Source organism: Poromitra crassiceps (assembly GCF_964638095.1).
Source record: "Poromitra crassiceps genome assembly, chromosome: 16".
Taxonomy (NCBI): domain Eukaryota; kingdom Metazoa; phylum Chordata; class Actinopteri; order Beryciformes; family Melamphaidae; genus Poromitra; species Poromitra crassiceps.
This window is the reverse complement of record NC_139645.1, coordinates 1639933-1657770: the sequence shown is the minus strand read 5'-3', so window position 1 is coordinate 1657770 and position 17838 is coordinate 1639933. Positions and strand designations below refer to the sequence as shown.

Sequence of the window (17838 nt, the reverse complement as noted above, 5' to 3'; positions counted from 1 at the left end):
ACGCTCGCTCCGTCAAGGAGATGGTGTGTGTGTGTGTGTGTGTGTGTGTGTGTGTGTGTGTGTGTGTTGGCTTGGTACGGGACAAGCAGGGAGACCCAGAGAGAGAGACGTGATGGAGCTGATTACACTGATCCATTACTGGGTGCAGCAGAGCACTGAGCCTCCTAACGAGCTGCACCAACCTCGTTAGGAAGAAGTGCTGTGTGCATGTTCCAGTACAGAGCAGACATGCAAAATCATGGGAGGAGTGCACAAAGTAAGGACATTTATTCAAGCAAAAGTAAGCTTGAATAAAATAATATGTAATAATAATATACTGTGTGAATAAGTTTCCTGACTTTCTGCACTAAAAGTGGGGCGTGGTCTTCCAAAGGAGCTCAAAGATCAATCAGAAAACTCACTTTATGATTGCAACAGGTGTTGCCCTATGTAATCGCCTAATATTTATGCCTATATATGAATATGCCTATATATAAAATATGTATGCCTATATATAAAATATGTATGCCTAATATGTAATGTGTTGCCCTATGTAATCGCCTAATATTTATGCCTATATATGAATATGCCTATATATAAAATATGTATGCCTATATATAAAATATGTATGCCTAATATGTAATGTGTTGCCCTATGTAATCGCCTAATATTTATGCCTATATATGAATATGCCTATATATAAAATATGTATGCCTAATATGTAATGTGTTGCCCTATGTAATCACCCTATGGATGCACCGATATATCGGTATATCGGCCGATATCAGCCTTATTGGCTGCAATCTATCAGCAAAAAAGGTGCTGTTCACAGATTGCAGTGGTCGATATTTAGCTTATCAGTTGGGTCACATGATTTGTTTGTTTCATAATGACATGACAGTATGATTTGAATTTGTGCTCATTCAAAGATAGTGTGATGAAGGGCTCAAAAGACTTTACAACACGTCAGTTATTTGTTCATAATGAAGATTGTTTCCCTCTCAAAAAACATATCTGTATCGGCCAAGTTGTTATTTTAAACATCGGGATCGGCCCGGAATTCTGCATTTGGTGCATCCCTACTCTCCCCTGGCTCACGTATGCACTTTTGTTCATCTGTGCGCTCAATGTAGCATATATATATATATATATATATATATATATAGATATATATATATATATATATAATGTAGCATTAATTAACTTTCGTTTTCTTCTTTTTTTTTGCATTAACGCAAATGTTTTGACTTTATGCATTAACACATTGAGTGCCATAGACGACCTAACTCGTCTTACATAATCCAGCGCTTGAGTGCCAAGGACGAGCTAACTCGTCTTACATAAACATTTTTTTTTTTTGACGGTGGGACATCAATCAACCCCTTTTACATCTTCGAGATAACTATTGGAGCAAGAGAATGTGTATAATCTATTTTACCGACCACTAAGTGGCGACAGAGACAGAGAGAAAGCCACAGCCACGGGACCCGTGGACCAAAAGCAGCCGCCTCCCGCGGAAATGGCTTGGCGATTTTACAGTCAGAAACGAACGAGCCTCATTCTCATACTGTAGGCGGGGACGCTTCGCGCTGCTGCGGTGGGGGGTTCCAGAAATGGACTGGGTGAGCAGCATAAAGCCTAGAGTCGCACGGGGCTTAATCGGGGCTCTCAAACCCAAGAGACAGTGAGACCTATCCACACTTGCTGCCAGGGAGAGAGGCTGCTCAACTCGCTGAAAACTCCCAGCAGCACAGACGGAGGGAGGAGCCCGGAGACACACACACAGAACGGACAGAGATCCCCCCCCCCAGAGCCGCGGAGCAACGCGCGAACACACACACACACACACACACACACATACACACACACACACACACACACACACACAATACAGTATACAGACTCGCCCAAAGGCACCCACAATCACAGGCAGGTGACTGTTCTGCTGAATTTCACAAAACTGCGATTATCTCAGCTTGCTGTCTCATACGCTAAAACCATGCTGTACTCAACGGCTAATATCTACATAACTACCGGTACTAACTCTGCAAACTAACTCTTTTAGACAGAGAAAGCACACATTCTATTAGTTATTTTTAGATGATTGGTGTTCACGAAGTCTTAACAGAAAAGAATCCTCGGCTGTTGTAAAATGAGCCAGAATCCTCAAAAAAAAACCTGGCACAACTTACCTACAGGATTGAAAAAATGGCTGGCACTCAATGTGTTAAAAGTAGTTTCCCTCCTCCCAATATTTGATTTAGTATTTTGGTCAATATGGGGGCCCTTCATTGTTTTCTATGCTATGACAAAGCGTCTGTACGTTCTGGTACCAGGACATATTTCCATCGGTCTCTTGGATCCAGTGACCAACAGTGTACCTTCTGCGTCTCTCAGGGCCACCTGTCTGAAGGTCTGGTCACCACAGTGTACCTTCTCTGTCTCTCAGGGCCACCTGTCTGAAGGTCTGGTCACCACAGTGTACCTTCTCTGTCTCTCAGGGCCACCTGTCTGAAGGTCTGGTCACCACAGTGTACCTTCTCTGTCTCTCAGGGCCACCTGTCTGAAGGTCTGGTCACCACAGTGTACCTTCTCTGTCTCTCAGGGCCACCTGTCTGAAGGTCTGGTCACCACAGTGTACCTTCTCTGTCTCTCAGGGCCACCTGTCTGAAGGTCTGGTCACCACAGTGTACCTTCTCTGTCTCTCAGGGCCACCTGTCTGAAGGTCTGGTCACCACAGTGTACCTTCTCTGTCTCTCAGGGCCACCTGTCTGAAGGTCTGGTCACCACAGTGTACCTTCTGCGTCTCTCAGGGCCACCTGTCTGAAGGTCTGGTCACCACAGTGTACCTTCTCTGTCTCTCAGGGCCACCTGTCTGAAGGTCTGGTCACCACAGTGTACCTTCTCTGTCTCTCAGGGCCACCTGTCTGAAGGTCTGGTCACCACAGTGTACCTTCTCTGTCTCTCAGGACCACCTGTCTGAAGGTCTGGTCACCACAGTGTACCTTCTCTGTCTCTCAGGACCACCTGTCTGAAGGTCTGGTCACCACAGTGTACCTTCTCTGTCTTTCAGGGCCACCTGTCTGAAGGTCTGGTCACCACAGTGTACCTTCTCTGTCTCTCAGGGCCACCTGTCTGAAGGTCTGGTCACCACAGTGTACCTTCTCTGTCTCTCAGGGCCACCTGTCTGAAGGTCTGGTCACCACAGTGTACCTTCTCTGTCTCTCAGGGCCACCTGTCTGAAGGTCTGGTCACCACAGTGTACCTTCTCTGTCTCTCAGGGCCACCTGTCTGAAGGTCTGGTCACCACAGTGTACCTTCTCTGTCTCTCAGGGCCACCTGTCTGAAGGTCTGGTCACCACAGTGTACCTTCTCTGTCTCTCAGGGCCACCTCTCTGAAGGTCTGGTCACCACAGTGTACCTTCTCTGTCTCTCAGGGCCACCTGTCTGAAGGTCTGGTCACCACAGTGTACCTTCTCTGTCTCTCAGGGCCACCTGTCTGAAGGTCTGGTCACCACAGTGTACCTTCTCTGTCTCTCAGGGCCACCTGTCTGAAGGTCTGGTCACCACAGTGTACCTTCTCTGTCTCTCAGGGCCACCTCTCTGAAGGTCTGGTCACCACAGTGTACCTTCTCTGTCTCTCAGGGCCACCTGTCTGAAGGTCTGGTCACCACAGTGTACCTTCTCTGTCTCTCAGGGCCACCTGTCTGAAAGTCTGGTCACCACAGTGTACCTTCTCTGTCTCTCAGGTCCACCTGTCTGAAGGTCTGGTCACCACAGTGTACCTTCTCTGTCTCTCAGGGCCACCTGTCTGAAGGTCTGGTCACCACAGTGTACCTTCTCTGTCTCTCAGGGCCACCTGTCTGAAGGTCTGGTCACCACAGTGTACCTTCTCTGTCTCTCAGGGCCACCTGTCTGAAGGTCTGGTCACCACAGTGTACCTTCTCTGTCTCTCAGGGCCACCTCTCTGAAGGTCTGGTCACCACAGTGTACCTTCTCTGTCTCTCAGGGCCACCTGTCTGAAGGTCTGGTCACCACAGTGTACCTTCTCTGTCTCTCAGGGCCACCTGTCTGAAGGTCTGGTCACCACAGTGTACCTTCTCTGTCTCTCAGGGCCACCTGTCTGAAGGTCTGGTCACCACAGTGTACCTTCTCTGTCTCTCAGGGCCACCTGTCTGAAGGTCTGGTCACCAAGTGGTACCGATCTCCTCGCCTGCTGCTCTCTCCAAACAACTACACCAAAGCCATCGACATGTGGGCCGCTGGCTGCATCTTCGCTGAGATGCTCACAGGGAAAACCCTCTTTGCAGGTCAGTTGGTGGTTTTTTGGTGCTCTCTCTCCTATTCGCTGGTTGAAACTATTGTCCGCCTGGTGGTCCGCCAGTGAATTGCACACAAAAAAAAGAGAAAAAAAAAGTTTTTACATAATATACACATTAACCCTTAGGAGTAGCCGGATTGGGGCGATTTTCGGAAATATCGCGATATTTGGGAAATACCACAATTTTGAACATTTACTTTCAGAAGCTGCAGCAGGCTCAGTTTTAAAGCCAGAGTGAAGTTTCTGGTATCATATGAAACTAGAAAACCTAAGGAATCGATTTGAACCAACCCTGTCATGCTAGCTTGTCAGGAAGGTAGCTAAATAACACTCTAAATTTAGGCTAAATTTTGTGAAGGGGGGGGGGGGGGATTCAAAGGGGTCCTCTTTTTCACAGCTGTGTGTGTCTGTTTTGAACCAGCTAGTAGCCTTATATTGTCATTTAGCCTTTCTGCTGCTATTGCATGGTTCAATCAGCAAATTTAAATTTTAGGGGGGGGGGGGGGGGATGTGGTTTGGCATGTAGTGGTACTCGGACGGAAAGGTTTGGGAACCCCTGCACTAGGCTCATCACTTCCCTTTACACACCCAACTGAAGTTGTGAGAGAACGCTCTTCCTATAAACAGAGCGACTGTTCTGGTTTGGTAAAAACCCCCTCGAGCTGAACACAAGCCAAACATCAGGCTCACGGTTCTCATGATCGGCCGCACTCGTGCTTTAGTCAAACAAAGGCGCTTCACTCCCAGCAGATCTCCTCACGTCTGGTGTCTGGTGTGTCTTTCAGGGGCTCACGAGTTGGAGCAGATGCAGCTGATCCTGGAGTCCATCCCCGTGCTGCGAGAAGAAGACCGCCAGGAGCTCCACAGCGTCATCCCCGTGTTCCTCCGCAACGACATGTCCAAGCCCCACACGCCACTGGCCACGCTGCTACCTGACCTTAGTCCCCAGGGTAGGTAGACCCATACACATACAGTCATACACACACACACATACACACACACACACACACACACACACACACACACACACACACATACAGTCATACACACACATACACACACATACAGTCATACACACACATAGTCATACACACACACACACACACACACACACACACACACACACACACACACACATACACACACACATACAGTCATACACACACACACACACACACAAAGTCATATGCACACACACACACACACTGTCATACACAAATAGCGACTTGCTATTTGTAAAGCATGTCCATGTCCTCTACAAAGACCTAGCCAAAGAGGAGGGTCATTCCTCTCTCTTCATATCATATTTCATGTCTAGTGTTTTCCCACTTTTTTTTCTTCTTTTTTTCATTTTTTATATATGCAATAAAGACACACAAGAACAAAACAAAGACACACAAGCTCAGTCACAGGAAAGGAAAGGAAAGAAAAAGCATACACATATCAACATTACAACATCGTAGTGAGGTGCTACCACGATATATAGAATCCAGTGTGAGGAGTCAACGAGAGATCAGTTGGGTGAGTTACCCGTTGCCCCTAACCTCGTCCAAGTAGGTCATGAATGGGTCCCAGATGGTAGAAAACTTTTTAAGTGAATTGGTCCTCAGGAACCTGAGTCTCTCCATACGTATAACAGAAACCATGTCTGACAGCCATAGCTGAAAAGAAGGTGGGGAGGGGGACTTCCACTCCTTTAGGATGAGTCTCTTGGTGACGGTCGTCCCCTGCGTCAGAGATTGCTGCACAGCAGTAGGAAGCAGCAGAGAAGATTCAGAGCAGCTGAAGATGGCAAGCTCCGCCTCCGGCTGAAGGGTTACTTTATAGGCCTTGGAGTACCAATCAAATATTTTGGACCAAAATGTAGATAATAAAGGGCAAGACCAAAAGGCATGGGACAATGTACCCTCTAACACCTGACACCTATCACAAAGTGGTGAGACCGAGAGATAAATCTTGTGCAACTTAGACTTGGAATAATGAAGACGGTGAGTGACTTTAAATTGGATCAGCTGGTGTCTGCTGTTGATTGAGCAGAGTTGGACCACAGATAGACTCCTGTCCCATATCAATTCTGATAAATCAACTCCAAGTTCCTCCTGCCACGCCTAGTGTTCTCCCACTTGTTAACCTCATCATCCTCCCTCCTTCCTCCCTCCTTCCTCCAGCCCTGGATTTCCTGGAGAAGATCCTGACCTTTAACCCCATGGACCGCCTGACTGCGGAGGAGGCCCTGGCCCACCCCTATATGGCGGACTACTCATTCCCCCTGGACGAGCCGATCGCTCTGCACCCCTTCCACATCGAGGACGAGGTGGACGACATCCTGCTTACGGACCAGAGTCACAGTCCTACCTGGGACAGGTACGCACGCGCTCGCAAACTGCCACTCGCTGTAAATATGCTTCAAGACGAAAGGATTTTTTCCCCCCTATTCAAACTTTTTTTTCTTCTGGTGTTTAATTTCAGTAGAAAACAGTTTGCTCTACTCTTTTGTTATTCAAACACTACAGTGGGAATATGGATATGAGTTTACATAACTATCACACGCTATGAAAAATAACACGTTCCTCTGTTTTGGGGAGAGGTTCATGGCCCGTAGGGTCGATCCTCTACTCGAGGCCGTTCGTGTGTTCGTGTGGTAGAGTCTGAACTTTGCTTCTGTATCAGGTATCATGAGAGCCAGCTCTCCGAGGCCGACTGGCACCTGCACAGCACCCACGACCCGGACGAAGTTCAGGTCGACCCGAGGGCCCTCTCCGACGTCACGGACGAGGAGGAGGTCCAGGTGTGTTTGAACCTCCACGCACACTTATGATGGAAGCCTTAATGCATTTCACATGGTCCACTCCATATTCCTGAGTCTACTTTTCAAAACACAAGCGAGAGGTTTTGTTTACTCCTCCAGTCATCGTGATCATAGTTAGTCATATCTCAATATAGGAAATGGACAGTGGGAGGTGTGAAAATCTGCAGCTAAGGTGTGAGGATTCATAGTTAAATAAGATTCTCATAGTACTGTAATAGAACACTTTGTTAACACATTGGGTGCCAGCCATGTTTTCATTCCTGTAGGTAAGTTGTGCCAGGGGTGTTTTTGACGATTCTGGCTCATTTTAGAACAGCCGAGGATTCTTTTCTGTTAAGAATTCATGAACAGCAATCATCTAAAAATAACTAATAGAATGTGTGCTTTCTCTGTCTAAAAGAGTTAGTTTGCAGAGTTAGTAGTTATGTAGATATTAGCCGTTGAGTACAGCATGGTTTCAGCGTCTGGAAATTTATTCAGAGATAAATGGCTTTTTGTGAAACAGTCACTTTAACCATTCATTTTTGGCATCAGTAAGACCGTCAGACATTCTAAACAATAGTTTTGAACAGTAATTTCCTCCATAACAACAGGAAACACCCCTCTCATTCAAACTCCTCCCTCCGTGTGTCTTCTCCTCCTTCCTCCTGGCTTCAGCGGGCGTGTCAGAAGCGTGTTGTGCTGCCTGCCTGTCTGTCTGCGTGCCTGCCTGCCTGCTTGCCTGAAATGGATTGGATTACTGTAAAATCGCCAAGCTTGCTCCCGCGGTGTGTGTGTGTGTGTGTGTGTGTGTGTGTGTGTGTGTGTGTGTGTGTGTGTGTGTGTGTGTGTGTGTGTGTGTGTTCGCGCGTTGATCCGCGGCTCTGGGGGGAAGGGATCTCTGTCCGTTCTGTGTGTGTGTCTCGGGCTTCTGACTGTAAAATCCAAGCCATTTCCGCGGAGGCGGCTGCTTTTGGGTCCCGTGGCTGTGACTTCTCTCGGTCTCTGTCGCCACTTAGTGGTCGGTAAAATAGATTACACACATGCTCTTGCTCCAAATAGTTATCTCGAAGATGTAAGAGGGGTTGATTGATGTCCCACCGTCAAAAAAACATGTAAGACGAGTTATTTCGGCTCTGGCACTCAAGCGTTGGATTATGTAAGACGAATTATTTCGGCTATGGCACTTAAGGTGTTAAGTAGTCCAAAAACATTTGTATGAAATAATTTGAAGATGTACACTGAATATTGAGACTCTGCACAGGTGAACGGAAATTAATTTTCTTTCCCCGGACTGACTGACATGAAATTTGCCTGAATGATGTGACAAAGGCTAAGTGGTCGTTTGCTCTTGTCTGCCTCCAGGTTGACCCCCGTAAGTATGCTGACGGAGAGCGCGAGAAGTTCCTGGACGAGCCGTCCTTCGACTACTCCCTGTTCCCCCCGGAGCGCTCCTGGGAGGACGACCACCACGAGAACAAATACTGTGACCTGGAGTGCAGCCACACCTGTAACTACAAGGCTGTGTCGCCCTCCTACCTGGACAACCTCATCTGGAGGGAGAGCGAGGTCAACCACTACTATGAACCCAAGCTCATCATTGACCTCTCCAATTGGAAGGAGCAGCAGAGCAAGGAGAAGGCCGACCGCAAAGCCAAGAGCAAGTGTGAGAAGAACGGCCTGGTGAAGGCACAGATCGCCCTGCAGGAGGCGGAGAAGACCCAGAGTCCGGTGGAGAAGGACAGGGAGCAGGAGAAACACCAAGGCTTTGACTTTGACTCCTTCATCGCTGGCACCATCAAACTGAGCCTGCAGCCGGAGCCCTGCCCCGAGGTGGCCCTCCTGAGCGAGGTGGGCCTCCTCAACGAGCTCAACTCCTCCGTCTCCCAGCTGGAGGCTCCTCGCACCGCCTCCATGTCCAAGTCCATAAGCCAGGAGAAGGAGGAGAAGTGCCTGGTGAACCTGGCCCAGCTAGGCGGAGGCGGGCTGGGAGTGGCGGGCGGGGACGGAGTCAGGCCCGCTCACCCTTGGGGGAGCTTCGGCGGCGGGGAGAGAGTGGCGGAGAACGGCTGTCTGATAGATGACGAGGTGTGCCGGGAGGTTCAGGAGGAGGACCCCCTCCAGAAGGAGAGCACCTACACCAGCTACCTGGACCGTCTGTTCAGCCGCAGGGAGGAGGGGGGAGGGGGAGGAGAGAGCGTGGCCAGTGCCCAGCCCGAGCCGTCGGAGGGGCTGGAGCGCGAGCTGGACGAGGACCTCCTGGGCAGGAACGGAGAGCTCATGTTCAGTATGCAGCTGGACTCTCTGGCGCTGCCCGCCGATGACTTGCCTCTGAAATCCATCCAGGCGTCCCTCGCCCCCTCTGCTGTCAAGTGCTCGCCGCAGATCGCCCACAAAACCTACAGCAGCCTCTTCAAGCATCTAAATTAAAATAGCCCCAAAAAACGACCTCCCTCACAGTGCAAAATCTAGGAAGTTCTGTTTTTACGTTTTTGTTTTATAATAATGATATATATTATTTTACTTGAATCATTTCATACCTTTTTTATGTACTTTTGTTTCTGTCGTATTCTGAATTCAAAGGGGGTGATTTAATATATTTGAAAAGAGTGTTGGTTACGATCACTCTGAGCCCTGATCACCCTGGCCTTCATGGGTGAATGTCGTCTACATACCCATCGCTAAACTGGCGTGTCATTCTGTCACACTCAAGTACTGTATACGAGCAGCGAGGAGAAAGCAGGAGGCGCGGAGCTGGAGAAAGAATGGGTCTAATCAATCTGAGAGTGGAGGTTTGGCTGAGAAGGTGGGAAGACATTGTCACTAATATTATTGCTGTAGGCGGCGGAGATGCTTCTTCAAACCCAACAACCTTTCCTTGGATGGGAGACGCGAGCAAAAGGGGATGGGGTATTTTTTTTTGTTTTTTTCTCCTCCAGTGGTGTAAATTATTCTGTTCCTTTTCCAAAGAAGGCTTCCTTAAGACCCTTTCATACTGTAAACGTATGTGACACATGATGCCAGACCCTTTCATACTGTAAACGTATGTGACACATGATGCCAGACCCTTTCATACTGTAAACGTATGTGACACATGATGCCAGCAGCAGCAACCATTAAGACGTTGATGTAAATGTGTTATCTACCTCAAGGTAACAGCCGCGAGAGACACTCTGACGCCGCTCTAGTGCTTTACAACACACATGACCATCCTCATACCGTAAAGATGACGTGGTCACGTAGATTCAAGCTGTCTCACTTAACCCATTGATACCTGATGCAGCGTTTGCGTGTGTATCCCTCATTTGTGTGCGTATCCCTTTAAGACCGCCGCGGTCTTAAAGGGATACACACACAAATGCTGCATCGGGTATCGATGGGTTAAGCGTTTAACATAGCAACAAGTGTTTCAGTAATCATTATTTATTTCTAGCCGACGAGCGATATTTATTTTAACAGAAATGTTGTTATTTCAATGTGATTCTTGGAGATCGAGGGGTTGGACAGACTTCCATTTTGTTTTTCGGCACTATAACGGGGCGTGTAAGTGGTCCTTTTTTGTTTATGGTAGGAAGCAAGTTCATCTGTTTTTACGTTCGAAAAGAAGTTGAGGCTTTTCCATATTCCATCAATATTGTCCTAGTGGATATCATTCGTTTTGTTTTTTTGTTTTTGTTTTTAATTTATAGGTTTTGTCTTTAGTGGAAAAAACTGCTTTATGGTTTAAAGAAGCGCCTCAAAGTCTTAATTTTTTTTTATCTAAATGTCTTGTTAAAAAAAATTGCCTGCATGGAAGCAAGGAAGGTACATTAAAAGCAAAGTTAAAGGTGAAGTATATTGTACGTCATTCATTTTATTTTAATTGTATGTTTTTATTAAATTTATATATTATACTTTTGCCCCCCAAGCAAGCATGACGAATTAGGTTAAGGTGTAGCATGTAGAACATTTATGGACTTTTTATTATTTTTTTTGCCTTGAAAGGCTTTTTTATTTTATTTTATTTTTGTAATCACTGGTTCCCCTGTTCTACAAAATATCTCAAAATAAAGTTACCGGCAAAGAGTCTCGACTGCTCTCCTTTCTTTCTGCTCGGGAGTGTGGCTCTCAGGGTCTGTGCTGAGTGAAGTGCTGTTTGTGTCCCTCATATTGTAGCACCACGTCACGGCCATGAGATCTCCTGCATGGATGAGATGTGCTGAGTCCAGAGTCCAGGTTTAATGACCACGCAGGCAGACTGGGTTACACCACGAGCACTGAGGAACACTGGGACACCAGCCTTGAATCAGCAGCTAAATGTAGCTCTGCCTCTCCCCACCATACATCACACCTGTCTGCTTGGAACACCTATTTCCAATGTCCTACCTGGTTACTGCAGAGGTACCAACAGCCCCCACAGTAGGGTTATATGCACATGTGTAGGCTGGGTGGCACAGCTCAGTCTACAGACTGATTTCAGTCCCGTTTTAACAATTGATGCAACTGCTTTACTGTTATTATCATTGACTTTATTTACTTGACATTCATGTTGAGAGTAGCAGAGGACTTTGAAATTGATGCATAAAAAAGCACAACTTTGTGCATAAAAAAAATCTGATTTTTTTCCCCACATTGAAGGTGGCAACCCTACTCAGTATTGTGATGTCATGAATATTATTTATTGACATTTTAGATTTGTTTCCAGTGAGTGAGATATGAGTATCAATAAATGAGGGATGCAAACAAGCTTCGGCGCAGAACCTAGACAAAAATTAAAAATCTCGCTAGCACCCATGATGTGTAGGTTATGCATTACTAGGGATCTTGGGCGCTACGCGACACTGATGATGTCACAACTGCTTTTATGACATCACTGATGATATCACAACCTGTTTTGACATCACAGATGATGTCACAATGCCTCTGACATCACTAATGTCACAATTTATGACATCACTGGGATTTATGACATCACTGATGATGTCATCAGTGGGACAGAGAGAGAAACAAACAGACAGACAAAGCTACAGACAATGTTTGTGACTTGAGAACAAACTGAAGAGAAGATGTTTGGAAATGATCCACTTCTCCAGGCCGCAGGGAATTCATGTCCAAATAAAAGCCAGTTATGGGATTTAATTCCAGCAGTTGGAGAGAGTAGAATATGCCTGTCGGATGTTTTCATCTCAACACTGGGATGTTTCTAGTTTATAAATATCTTGTTTGCTAAATCAAGTTTGTTTGCAGCCTCTGGGTTTGCTTTGCTGTCTGTCTCAACGTGTGATTTGTAGAGGGGCACAGTGAAGAGTTACAAGGTTGAAAGATCCTGCTGCTGCGTGGTGTGGGAGATGCACAGCAAGCTGCTCATTCTTATTGGGTCCAGTATCTTCTTCAGCAGACCGGGCCTGCGTCACACGTCCTCACAGGATGGAGATCAGTGTTTAACACAATAGCTGGGTTCTGCTTCCCGCTGAGAGAAATCAGGCCAGCGATGTGTTGCTTCTCTGCTCTCTTAGTAATAAGACGCTCCTAAGCCGTGCTGATAAAACCATGCCTCCACTTTCAAATAGAAGCAACAGAGCTTCAATCTGTGTTAAGTGTGAGGATACAGAGAGGAGCAGCTTCATCTGTGTTAAGTGTGAGGATATAGAGAGGAGCAGCTTCATCTGTGTTAAGTGTGAGGATACAGAGAGGAGCAGCTTCATCTGTGTTAAGTGTGAGGATACAGAGAGGAGCAGCTTCATCTGTGTTAAGTGTGAGGATACAGAGAGGAGCAGCTTCATCTGTGTTAAGTGTGAGGATATAGAGAGGAGCAGCTTCCTCTGTGTTAAGTGTGAGGATACAGAGAGGAGCAGCTTCATCTGTGTTAAGTGTGAGGATACAGAGAGGAGCAGCTTCATCTGTGTTAAGTGTGAGGATACAGAGAGGAGCAGCAGCAAGACTCAAATGTAGGTCAAACACTCGGCCACCTTATCAGGGCCAGGATGTCACGCACACCTTGGCTTTCACCACAGCCACAGGCATGGTGTGATGTCCAGGCTTTGCTGCTGTCTAAACCAGAGATACTCAACTTGCTTTGCCCGGGGGCCACTTTTGCAAAATGACAGGAGGCCAGAGGGGCCAGTTAATAAACAAACATTAATATTACATTTTCTGTAGCGGATTGTAGGTTTTTGGGGTGTCAGCCGGAGTTTAGTCTCACAATTTTGTGCACACTGGATAGTTAGTTAGGTTAAGTTAAGTTAGGTCTCTCTAGGTCTCCCTGAGGTCTCTGTGTGGTCTCCCTGACCCTGAGGTCTCTCTGACCCTGAGGTCTCTCTGAGGTCTCTCTGACCCTGAGGTCTCTCTGACCCTGAGGTCTCCCTGACCCTGAGGTCTCTCTGACCCTGAGGTCTCTCTGAGGTCTCTCTGACCCTGAGGTCTCTCTGACCCTGAGGTCTCCCTGACCCTGAGGTCTCTCTGACCCTGAGGTCTCTCTGACCCTGAGTTCTCTCTGAGGTCTCCCTGACCCTGAGTTCTCTCTGAGGTCTCCCTGACCCTGAGGTCTCTCTGACCCTGAGTTCTCTCTGAGGTCTCCCTGACCCTGAGTTCTCTCTGAGGTCTCTCTGACCCTGAGGCCTCCCTGACCCTGAGGTCTCCCTGACCCTGAGGCCTCCCTGACCCTGAGGCCTCTGACCCTTCTCTCTGAGGTCTCCCTGACCCTGAGTTCTCTCTGAGGTCTCCCTGACCCTGAGGTCTCTCTGACCCTGAGTTCTCTCTGAGGTCTCCCTGACCCTGAGGCCTCCCTGACCCTGAGGCCTCCCTGACCCTGAGGTCTCTCTGAGGTCTCTCTGACCCTGAGGTCTCTCTGTGGTCTCCCTGACCCTGAGGTCTCTCTGTGGTCTCCCTGACCCTGAGGTCTCTCTGACCCTGAGGTCTCTCTGACCCTGAGGTCTGCCTGACCCTGAGGTCTCTCTGACCCTGAGGTCTCCCTGACCCTGAGGTCTCTCTGACCCTGAGGTCTCCCTGACCCTGAGTTCTCTCTGAGGTCTCCCTGACCCTGAGTTCTCTCTGAGGTCTCCCTGACCCTGAGGTCTCTCTGACCCTGAGTTCTCTCTGAGGTCTCCCTGACCCTGAGTTCTCTCTGAGGTCTCTCTGACCCTGAGGCCTCCCTGACCCTGAGGTCTCCCTGACCCTGAGGCCTCCCTGACCCTGAGGCCTCCCTGACCCTGAGGTCTCCCTGACCCTGAGGCCTCCCTGACCCTGAGGCCTCCCTGACCCTGAGGTCTCTCTGAGGTCTCTCTGACCCTGAGGTCTCTTTGTGGTCTCCCTGACCCTGAGGTCTCTCTGACCCTGAGTTCTCTCTGAGGTCTCCCTGACCCTGAGGTCTCTCTGAGGTCTCTCTGACCCTGAGGTCTCTCTGACCCTGAGGTCTCCCTGACCCTGAGGTCTCTCTGACCCTGAGGTCTCTCTGAGGTCTCTCTGACCCTGAGGTCTCTCTGACCCTGAGGTCTCCCTGACCCTGAGGTCTCTCTGACCCTGAGGTCTCTCTGACCCTGAGTTCTCTCTGAGGTCTCCCTGACCCTGAGTTCTCTCTGAGGTCTCCCTGACCCTGAGTTCTCTCTGAGGTCTCTCTGACCCTGAGGCCTCCCTGACCCTGAGGTCTCCCTGACCCTGAGGCCTCCCTGACCCTGAGGCCTCCCTGACCCTGAGGTCTCCCTGACCCTGAGGCCTCCCTGACCCTGAGGCCTCCCTGACCCTGAGGTCTCTCTGAGGTCTCTCTGACCCTGAGGTCTCTCTGTGGTCTCCCTGACCCTGAGGTCTCTCTGTGGTCTCCCTGACCCTGAGGTCTCTCTGACCCTGAGGTCTCTCTGACCCTGAGGTCTGCCTGACCCTGAGGTCTCTCTGACCCTGAGGTCTCCCTGACCCTGAGGTCTCTCTGACCCTGAGGTCTCCCTGACCCTGAGTTCTCTCTGAGGTCTCCCTGACCCTGAGTTCTCTCTGAGGTCTCCCTGACCCTGAGGTCTCTCTGACCCTGAGTTCTCTCTGAGGTCTCCCTGACCCTGAGTTCTCTCTGAGGTCTCTCTGACCCTGAGGCCTCCCTGACCCTGAGGTCTCCCTGACCCTGAGGCCTCCCTGACCCTGAGGCCTCCCTGACCCTGAGGTCTCCCTGACCCTGAGGCCTCCCTGACCCTGAGGCCTCCCTGACCCTGAGGTCTCTCTGAGGTCTCTCTGACCCTGAGGTCTCTTTGTGGTCTCCCTGACCCTGAGGTCTCTCTGACCCTGAGTTCTCTCTGAGGTCTCCCTGACCCTGAGGTCTCTCTGAGGTTCTGGGCTGTCAGGTGTCGTCAGGTTAAAAATACGATCCAGGAACAAAAGCATAAGCTGCTCAACTCACCAGCTGACAGCGGCTTAACGCATCAAGGGCATGAATGCTATACTCTCCTTCCTGGGAGGCCAATTCAAAGTCAATGTCGGAGAGTTATCAAAGAGTGGAAATAAGCTAAGCTGCTATTTCCTGCAATAGTGAAATAAGTGATATAATTAGATGAGCGATGTGAGTAATGTTGCTTGGCAGAATTCTGCAGCGTGGTTATGGATGTGTCCATTCAGTTATCTGCTCAAACCTGAGGCAGTTCATTACAGCAGGTTTAGTGTCAGGGAGTGCACACTGCACCCATATATTAACACAAAGTGTCCTTATAAATAGACCTGCGCTCTGTGGCACTTTGAATACAACCTCTGCCAAAGTGACAGAGAGTCCTGCCTGTTGACATTAGCCCGCTGTGTGTCACACTTATGACTTGTGAACAATGTTTTGATGTGACAGGATCGTGGTTGGCATTTAAAATGTGGATTCTTAGGATGCTTTTCAAGAAGAGTGTGTTCCGGAGAGTCAACACAGGGATGCAAACTATCGTCACCTTTAGGTGACAGACAACAGCGACCTTTTTCCATCCCAAAATATGACACTTGATGAATGAACTATGAAGTCTTTCTGAGTGCATGTTTGCCCTTGGTAACCGTCACCTTTTTCACTATCCATGAGTTTGCATCTCTGGTAAACGCGATGCTGGTTTGCCCAGCCATTCCCAGAATTCCTCCCTGACTTGAATTGCCCATGCACTCTCCTTATGAATATGACATTGATATTTCAATAAATGCTTCATATAGCAGTCTGCAGATAAAACCGAGTCTGACTACTTTCTGACTAGCAGTCTGCAGATAAAACCGAGTCTGACTACTTTCTGACTAGCAGTCTGCAGATAAAACCGAGTCCTGACTACTTTCTGACTAGCAGTCTGCAGATAAAACCGAGTCTGACTACTTTCTGACTCCATTCTAACTGCATAACATGGCTGTAATTTCACCCTCAAATTTGCCACCATCTTGCAAATGATTTTTGGACGAGGTGATACGACCTGATATTTTTGACTGTGCCTTTGAAAATGGTTGATGTCGTTATCAGAGTGGTCTTTAGTCAGATATGCATAATCCCTCCCTCTATTAGGCCTAGGCACTCTGCGCCTCACACCATAAACATGGTGACTAACTGAGGCACAGAATCATTGTGTGTCCTCATCCAAAGAATATCAATCTAAAAAGTGATTATCAAGCCTGGCGTGAATGTTCACATGGCCCTCGAAAAACACAATGTTCTCTCTGTGTGCAGTGTGGTAATGGCTCTTCTTGGTAGACCACTTCTAATACAGAGAGACGTGCAATTCACTTTCCATCATAAAACTTGGATTCTTTCTCATAGACAAACCAGCATCTGGTCTTCACAGATGGATGAACATCATGTTGGGATCAGTGGAGAACATCGATCACACAGTGCACTGACACCGTTGTTGTAATGATGTGGCCTCATGTGTCTGCAGGTTGGAATGGAAAACAGGAAGATTAGACTTTATCAGTCGTTCTCATTTTCCACATTGTGGCCGGTTTTCCAAGCAGCCGTCACACGGAAGCCTGCATGCATCTGCACTGTAACAACAACTCCCAGGGTTTTCCAAAACACAGCTGACCTTTGTTTGAGGTCATTCCACACGGAACGTTCTCACTCTAGAGCAGATCCTTCAGCTGCACTCACCTACTCTAAACCAGACAGAGGTACACAAACACAACTGATTTTATTAGTTTGATTTAGAAGTTTATTTCAGGGACAACGTACAAAAAAACGTTAATCTCCGAAGAGAAAAGATGCATTGCACTAGATTATATCTTTTGCTATTTTACATCTCCAGTCCCTTGTTCATACAATATAAAACAATACAATAAAAATATACAATGTCAAACAATAGAATAAAAACATACAATAACATATTAAAAGAAACCCCTACGGTCAATAAGCCTACTTACACAGAAGCCATGGAGGCCCCAGTGGTTCATTCTCTACAGGACTCGCAGAGGACAACGCTGCCATGCTTTCAAATGCATTTCCCCACAAGACAGCCATGTTCATGCTGACGCTAAACGACTGTTCACTGTTGACTGTGTGTGTGTGTGTGTGTGTGTGTGTGTGTGTGTGTGTGTGTGTGTGTGTGTGTGTGTGTGTGTGTGTGTGTGTGTGTGTGTGTGTGTGTGTGTGTGTGTGATGCCAAACCTACAGAATGCAAAGAATTATTTGTGGATATAATGGATACAGATTTGGTCAAACAAATTACTAGTTGTACAAAAATATCACCCAGTCAGCATTTGTAAGAGAGACAGTGAGTCACCACTAGAAGTCTGTGTGTGGGTTTTTTCTGTCTGACTTCTCTGTCTGACTGATCTGACTGTCATATGATCT

General features: G+C 47.9%; 1 protein-coding gene across 2 annotated transcripts in view; it reads left to right on the top strand.

The window, feature by feature from the left end:
* Nucleotides 1–11142, top strand: part of mapk6 (mitogen-activated protein kinase 6) — a 33615-nt gene extending 22473 nt beyond the window's left edge. For both annotated transcript variants that reach the window (XM_083652631.1, XM_083652630.1), the window contains exons 4-8: nucleotides 4145–4289; nucleotides 5086–5250; nucleotides 6469–6664; nucleotides 6971–7088; nucleotides 8454–11142. In XM_083652631.1, coding sequence (XP_083508757.1) covers nucleotides 4145–4289; nucleotides 5086–5250; nucleotides 6469–6664; nucleotides 6971–7088; nucleotides 8454–9518 — 1689 coding nt within the window. In that variant the 3' untranslated portion in view covers nucleotides 9519–11142. The remainder of the gene's footprint in view (nucleotides 1–4144; nucleotides 4290–5085; nucleotides 5251–6468; nucleotides 6665–6970; nucleotides 7089–8453) is intronic.
* Nucleotides 11143–17838: the final 6696 nt, after the last annotated feature.